The 8,840-nt window shown below is 37.5% G+C and overlaps 1 protein-coding gene across 1 annotated transcript in view; it reads left to right on the top strand.

The window, feature by feature from the left end:
• The first annotated feature begins 547 nt into the window (after window positions 1–547).
• The window catches only part of LOC132126611 (low-density lipoprotein receptor-related protein 1-like), a 187,469-nt gene continuing 179,176 nt past the window's right edge, over window positions 548–8,840 (top strand). The window contains exon 1 of the mRNA XM_059537974.1: window positions 548–956. Within this exon, the coding sequence (XP_059393957.1) occupies window positions 860–956 (97 nt within the window). The 5' untranslated portion in view covers window positions 548–859. The remainder of the gene's footprint in view (window positions 957–8,840) is intronic.

Raw genomic sequence — 8,840 nt, 5'->3', positions numbered from 1 at the left:
GAGAAGTCGGATTCATTCTTGTGAGTCGGTTCTTTCGAACAGTTTGTTTCATTGGACAATTTAGTCGGTTCTTTTACGTCCACACGTGACATTTTCATGCTTCAAACATGTTGATAAATGTATATGCATGTAAAATAACGAGCTTGGCACTCAGTTGTTGCCTCATTTTGTGGCTGACTAAATGAGTGGTTTTGTGGCTGACTAAATTCCTATTAAAATGCAATAAAAAACAAACGGAGAGATGTTATTTATTTATTTTTATTTGTTATATATATATATATATATATATATATATATATATATATATATATATATATATATATATATATATATATATATATATAATGTGACTATAACATGATATTGAAGGGTTTTATACGTCCATGCAGTATGCAAATCACTTGAGAAACGGTCTTACAGGGCAGTTGGATTTCTCGAACCGAACTATGTCCGACTCGCGAACCAGTTCACGAGTCCTCCGAGCATCACTAGTTCAGGATTGGACCACACAGTTCGCCCAATCTGTGTTACCAGCAGCAACAGAGAGAATCGGCGCACATTCATAGGTGGCACTGGCACTGAGCGGAGCGCTGGCTTTCATCCTCAACAAAGGAAGTCTTTGAGCGCACTGTCTCCATGGTGACTGATGCCGTGTATCAGACATATATCATCCATAGGTTGTGCCATGCATTCAAGGAATACGTGAATCGCGCGTGCCAGAAGAAGCCTTTTGCGCCAGTGTGCGCATTTGGAGAGGCGCATCAGCCGTGATCAGACTGCAGCTTTACTGGATCGTCCGACCTTGCGTTGCATTTAATTTGGCTCTTTTGTTCCCGGCCTTTTCTTCTGTTGAAATATAATGTTGCGCTACACAGCTGGCAGGCTGCTTGTCGGATTGTTCTTTTTGTTTTTTTTGCACACTTTGCAGGTGGTTCTTCCAGCAAGGGCAATAGATGGTGAGTGTATTTGGCATATGTATCATCATACAACACCCACAATTCAGAAACTGTTGCCGTGCATGTAGACATCATACCAATACAGAACATCCAAACTGCGTTAAATCGGAGTTTCTTTCGCTATCCGAACCGAATGTCACCAGTAAGAAAAAAGGTAGATGTCAGGTCTCAAAATGGATTAGATAACGGTTTACATTGAAGTAGACAGCGCGTGCATCACATAACCAGCTCAGGAGTGCAGATACATTGATAATCAGTGGATGAACCATCACAGCGCACATGCCCAGAATACAACGTTACGTGTCACATGCAACTTTTTCACATCATGTGCACTGATCTGACGCCAGACAAAATGCCTTTTATTGACCATTTGGAGATGCAAATATATAAATAAACATAAAGTTGTGAACCTAGAACTTTTTTTGCGTGTTGCGGAGGAGGCATTGCCATGTCCAACTAGCCATTTTGATGAGGTCTAGTCCTCTTTTAATGAAGGAGATTGTTTGTTAAGATGTGTTTGGTTGAATCAGAACTACATCTGCAGTCCAACAGGCCCTCTCCTTCAATGACCTATGCATTTGTACAGGAAAGGAAGAAATGGTGATCTTGGACTGAAGTGCATTTCGGATTGGTGGTTCTTTGAGCCTTCATGTCTCTTTAAAGGCTTTGCCTTCTGTCTGTTGCACATTATTTTTACATATAAGGTCTACTGAAGCTCAGAAGTTGAAATGCTTTGAGCAGACAAATGCAAGAGGCAAGATTTGTGATATCGATATATTAGGAATCATTGCACACTGTCATCTTGACATTCTTCATTCTGCTTTTAGTGATGGAAATACTGTTCTGAAGTCAACATATTGATGATGAACGTTGTTTGAACTTGTGTGCTCCTTCAAAACTTAAAAATGTACACCTTTTATTAATTATTTTGACATTAAGAACATCCCAAAGGGAGCAGATTGAACTAACTTACAGGAACAAGTTTGTCTACAAAGTATCTTCGCATACATACTAACCTACATACACATTTATCATTGTTTACATTGTTTTGCCATTACGAATGAAAACATGCTTACTAGTTTGAGAAAACCTAAAACAATTTCTTAAAGGTATAGTTTGTTTCTTCGTCAGATTTGTAGAAATATAGCATTCCATCATTTGCTCAGCAATGGATGCTCTGCAGTGAATGGGTGCCGTCAGAATGAGAGTCCAAACAGCTGATAAAAACATCACAATAATCCACACCACTCCTGTGTGTTTCTGTCATTAAGATTGCTTATTAAAATATTTCATATGCCTATATTCATAATATTGTTGTTTTTTTCAGTGAAACAGTTGTCTTGTCTGAATCAGGAGATAAATATGCACAGTTCAAGAAGTCCAAAATCAGTCCAGAGCAGCTCTAAACAAATATGTGGCTGAATTTTGATGTGAGAGGAAAGCAGGGGGTGGACTTTTTCACTGGAAGAAGCATTATTACGAATAATGGACCGCATAATAGCAACAGTTTAAATGTAAAATACCTTAATGATGGATTTATTTATTTGACTTATTTCAAACACTGCAGAGAAACCATTGGTGAACAAGTTATATAATGCTAAATTTCTCCATGTTTGCAGTTAAAATGACTCTGACTATAACACAGTATTTTCTCACAATGGCTTTTACCGCTGTATAGAATATGCATTCTCACTGAGCTGAAAGACTTCATGTTCAGTTCAGTGGCTAAGCTCATCAATGGTGTTAATTAATGGGCCACTATCAGAGAAGTACACAGAAGGTTGCTTTTGTCCCTGGGGTCCTTTGAGGTGACGGACACTTTCGTCTCCCTCTTAAACCAACCTCTAAAACAAGGAATTAAATGACTAAAATTATTTCAAAAGTATCGTCTAGTTTAAAGCATGCCCTGATGACAGCCAAATGTATAGTTTAATTAATAGTGAGTAATGACAGACAATTATTTTAAAATGATTAGTAGTGGCTCACCTGGCTGTGGTCCAAAATCTGTCGTCCGTAGATGGATAGATTAAAAAATATATTACACATTTTACACATTACACATTTTTAATGACTTTTGTATTAATATGGCATAAAATTGGTTTCACTTGGTTGAAGATGGAGCATGTAACATTAAAATACGTTGTCGTATCCCAGCTTGCAAGTATAATAAAGCAATTAGTCCTCTGGAAAAAAAAAAAATGCAAGCACTCTGCAACATCGTCTAAACATCCTGAGCAGCTCAGCGCCAACACTGGCTCAACCCTGAGTTTGGAGAGCCTTTTGGAAAATAGTTATTATTTTTGCAGTTCCATTTGCTGATGTTAGTGATGCGAAAATTGCACTTCATCTGTTATTTTAGCTATTTATTGTACAGCACAATTGCTCTCGGTGAATTGTGTTATTTATATTTTGCCATTATGTAGGCAATCCAGCCATATATGTTCTCCAGAACAACCAGAACTGATTATCCTGACCAATGGGACATTATAGTGGGTGCTTTGATTGAAACCGAGTAGAGATTAAAGGGATCATTTACTCACCGTTCTATAGATCTAATCTTATGGCTTTTCTTCTCTCACAAAACACATCCTGCAATTACAGTGATAACATATGATTACTCAAATCCCAAAAGTTGTTCATACGACCCATGCACTATATTTCGAGTCTTCTGAAGCCATATGGTTGATTAGTGTGAGAAGCAGACCAGCTGAGAGGATAAAGATATATATTTTTTTTTTTACTGTTGTGGTTGGGTTGAACAAACTTCCACTTGAGTCCGTTCAGCCAGTTTCGTTTGCAGCCAGTGTCTTTATATTAGCTGACAGGTAACCCCTAAGGGGTTGACATTTCAAGAGTTTAAGCTGATAGGAAACACTTAATAAGAGCTGTAGAGATATTATACTATACATGTTCTGCATAGCCCAGTAAAGACAGAGAAAGGAGCAAATAAACAACGCTGGGACAGACGAGTGTGTTCCCCACCCCCAACCTCAGTCTCCTTCACTCAACTGTGAAACACATCTGAATAGGGAAAGGTCATTTGTTTGGAAGTATGCATGTGGAGAGGGTGGAAAAGAGGGTGGATATTTTCCTAAACACCTTTTACACATTGATCGCACCCTTAGGCTCTTCATGCATTTGTTTTGAAAAAGATGTTTGGTGGAGAATCCTGCAATCCCTGAAATGTAAATTATAGGAAGGAAGGAAGTAGCCTGGATTGGGGAAGGGTGCATGTCAGATCTTTGAGCTGAAGTAAGATGACAGGGAAAGACTGAGCTGCACTTCCTCCTCTTTTATCCATCCTCCCCCTTGGCTGTGTGGGTAATGTTGCATGATGTGCTTTAATGATCTTAACTAGATAATTAGGTTTGGTGTGTGATTAGGACACTTTGTTTATTCTATAGATTTAAAGCTAAACGGAAGAAGGAAAATCTGCAATCACTAACTCATTTTGTATGACTGTCTTTCTGTAGAAAGTAAAAAAGGAGAAATTTTGAAGAATGTTCACACTGCTCTTTTCCATACAATAACAGCAGTAATGACCAGGGACTGTTAAGCTCTAAAACACGCACACACATACTAGTGGTTTACGGGGACTCTTTACAGAAAACTACTTTTGAATTTCATAAAGAATTGTTTTGTATGTTTTTTAAGTCTTTTGTTTTATGGGGACACTTACGGATGACCATCTCAGCCCACAGACAGTGTTTGCCATCTATAACGTGTTAGTGAGGGTGAAAACTGTTTTACCAGTCTTCATGACAACAGAGCTGTTCTTGGAGCTCGCAGAGCTGGAACACTGAGCTCACAGGGCCATAGCTGTCACATTACTCAGCCGCTCGCTCGCTCAGCCGCCAGCAGGAAGAGATGGAGGAAAACACTGAAGCAGGAGCTGAGGGAACGCTCAAGCAGTGACTGTCGTTGCGTCCCATAAACGTTGAACTGTTTGAGATTTGGGATTGTTGGAGCAGATAAGGCTGAGGCAGGGACAGAATAAATGTCTTCCTTTAAAAATGGGGCATAAGAGTAGAGTGTGCTTAGAGGAAAAGCCATTTCCCATCTCGAGACAAGACACAGCTCTTCTGCAGAGTCGTGGTAGGGGGTATTGATTCCTCAAATTACCACTGATTGGAAAGAGCAAACACACAGTAGTTGCTTTGGTAACATCCACTTTACAGCTGCTGGTTGTTCTTTCCCTGTCAATTGTGATGATGGATTTGAAATTCACACATTTTCCACTTAATTGAACATTTAAGTTGATTACTTGTATGTCTGAAATTAAATTGTAATGTAAATTAGTATTGAATATCCATTGTAATTATATAGCTATTGAGTTAACCAGAATGCAACAATCCTGTCTCTACCTGAAGTTCAATGTTTAACCAGTTGCATTTCTTTTTTATTTGGCTTTTTTTTTTTTTTTGAGGGCAGAAATCTAACATTTTGAGGTTTAAAGTCCACTGCCAGTAAATACTTGACTAGGCTAGACTGGTGTCTAAACAGGAGGCTATAATGGGTTTTTGAGACAGCCTGTTGGTTCTTGAAAATGTAAAAAAAATCATTGGAGTAATCATTGTTCTTTGTGATTTTGGCCCATTCTTCTTGGCTTTGGATTTGAGTGAGTCTATGCTACTGTACATTCCTATCTATTTTTGGGGATTATTGTCCTACTGACAAATGAACTTTCTCTAGACACTCTAGACTCTTCTCCAACTCAAATATTTCTTTTGACTGATCACATCTAAATATTTCTATTGGCCAAATTGAATTAGTGTGAATTTAATTTTATAGTTTCAACTAGGACAATTGAAAAAATGTAGATTTGTAACCATTTACTAGAAAAGTTTGATTTGGGGAGGTTTTTATTTTTTTGTGAAGGCCTATGATTGGAGAGCTGCTTTCACCTGGTTCTCACTGAGTACTGGGATTTTTAACATCGTATGACGACCAATTCTCCTTAGAGATCCTGACATAATCATTGGTTCTGGATATTCCTTATATGTTTTCATAAGATCTCCCACAGCAAAACAACCTTAAATCATTTTTGAATGAAATCATTTTTATCTTCCATTTCCTGTGTTACAGTGACTTATAGACTACTAAAATCTAAAACTTAGAGCTCTTATTAGTACATATAACAGCAGCTAGTATTACAAAACTGTCTTCAAGGTGTTCAATAAAATTCAAGCTCCATCAAATTTTCTTGGTGGGTGAATTTTTAGTTATGTCTTACCAATGTGATTTGAAGAGTGTGAATACCATATACATGGACCACACGCATTCTTTTAACAGTAAAAAAAGCTGTTCTTTTTAAAGTTAAAAGACTGTATACATCTTTGCCCAGTCAAGGTCAGTAAGCCAGTCATTTTATCAGACTAGTCTCATGATAAAACCTCTGTGTTGAAAATGTGTGTCTCACAACAGTGTGTATTTGAGGTTTAATGTGTTGCCTCATTTACTTAAGCAAATTTTCATCAAAAATATCTTAAAAGTCAGTGTAAATTGTTATAATGTCAGAAAGAAAAAAAGAAAAATAAAAATAAAATACAAGTATATGCTTAGCTTGCCACTAAGGCCCTACCTTCAATTGCTAAAATAAAATAAAATAAAATAAAATGTATTTGGTCTTAAATGGTTAAATGTTATTGGAGAGACTTAATAGAACATTTTAAACATAAAATGTCATGTGCTGTGAACATGCTGAGGAAGGAATTGATTCATTCAGATGGACTACGATTAAAGAGAAAGCCAGATAAAACAACTCGATTTCATTCTGATCTTCAGGAATCTGATCTAATGGTCTCTGTGAAACGTAACAACCTAATAAAAAGCATATTAGATCACACTACATTTTATATTGGCAGCAAAATCATTGTGAATATATCATGACTATTCTGTCACACTAAAGGGAATACAGGCAAATACTGATAGAGTTGTCTAAAGTTGTCTAATCACTGACAGAAAAGGGAGAAATCATACTGTTTGAGCTGAAGGTTTTGTTCTGTGATGGTTTTAAAAATACTAAAGCCAAATTCTACAGAAATGTAATAAATCAAATAAACTTTAAAACCCCATCAACAGATTTTCCTATGTCATCATTTCCAGCAAAAATAACAGGTTTGTTACCTTTGACGACTCAAATGACTCATCTTGTCAAAGGATTTTGGTCACGCTGCCCAACCTTACTGTTCAGTATCAATGGGGATTTTTCTTCCACAGAAGTATATTTGGAGCTTCTGGCATGACCGTCTGTGAGACTGTTTGCTTTTTTCACACCTGTTCAGGCTGCAGAAAGATATTATAGGTTATTTTTCAATTTAATTGTGGCACAAAGCTGCCAGTACTCTCCTGTGGATCTGACGTGTGTGAAACTGTAATTCTATTGAGTTATTGTTTTCCTTTGCCCTCAGTTCTTTCCTCCTTTTCTGGTACATTGTCTCCAATTTAGCATTGTCTTCATCAGGCAGGAAATTCACACCAAAGGTGTCTCCTGTAGAAGTGTGGCAGTTATTAACAACGAGTTATATTTATCTAGCACAAATACAAACAAGGACCAATATTTTCATTTACTAAGCTATGGTATATATATATTAGGGGTGTGCAAAATGACGATTTTTAACCGCGGACGATAAAAATGTTTCCACGATCTGCTTTTTAAGAAATATCGTAGTATCGTGCTACAGCGCACATTCTATCAGCTGCAGTTCTGGTGGCTCAGTCGTATATTGTACAACCGCATACACCCGAAGCACACGCACTAAAGTCTGTCAAACAGCGCCTGATTATTGACCTAAGTTATCTTTTTGTCATTATTTACTCACTGTCACATTGTCCCAAACCTGTATTAATTTCTTTCTTGTGCTGATCACAAAATCAGATATTTTGAAGAATGTGGGTAACCAAACAGTTGCTGGTCCACACTGAATTTGATAGTAGCAAAAAATACTCTGGAAGTTACTGTGGACCAGCAACTGTTTGGTTTTTTACTTCCTCAAAATAGCATTTACAGGTGCTGGTTATATAATTAGAATATCATCAAAAAGTTGATTTATTTCACTAATTCCATTCAAAAAGTGAAACTTGTATATTATATTTATTGATTACTCACATACTGCTATATTTCAAATGTTTATTTCTTTTAATTTTGATGATTATAACTGACAACTAAGGAAAATCCCAAATTCAGTATCTCAGAAAATTTGAATATTGTGAAGAAGTTCGATATTGAAGACACCTGGTGCCACACTCTAATCAGCTTATTAACTCAAAACACCTGCAAAGGCATTTAACTTGCACAAGGAGGCCAAGACACAAAAGGTCATTGCAAAAGAGGCTGGCTGTTCACAGAGCTGTGTGTCCAAGCTCATTAATAGAGAGGCGAAGGGAAGGAAAAGATGTGGTAGAAAAAGTGTACAAGCAATAGGGATAACTGCACCCTGGAGATGATTGTGAAATAAAACCCATTCAAAAATGTGGGGGAGATTCACAAAGAGTGGACTGCAGCTGGAGTCAGTGCTTCAAGAACCACTACACACAGACGATGCAAGACATGGGTTTCAGCTGTCGCATTCCTGGTGTCAAGCCACTCTTGAACAACAGACAGCATCAGAAGCATCTCGCTTCAAAAAGGACTGGACTGCTGCTGAGTGGTCAAAAGTTATGTTCTCTGATTAAAGTAAATTTTGTATTTCCTTTGGATATCAGGGTCTTAGAGTCTGGAGGAAGAGAGGAGAGGCACACAATCCATGTTGCTTGAGGTCCAGTGTAAAGTTTCCACAGTCAGTGATGGTTTGGGGTTCATGTCATCTGCTGGTGTTGGTCAACTGTGTTTTCTGAGGTCCAAGGTCAACACAGCTGTATACCAGGAAGTTTTAGAGCACTTCA

This window comes from Carassius carassius, chromosome 44, assembly GCF_963082965.1.
Source record: "Carassius carassius chromosome 44, fCarCar2.1, whole genome shotgun sequence".
NCBI lineage: Eukaryota > Metazoa > Chordata > Actinopteri > Cypriniformes > Cyprinidae > Carassius > Carassius carassius.
This window is presented reverse-complemented; position numbering and strand designations above follow the sequence as displayed.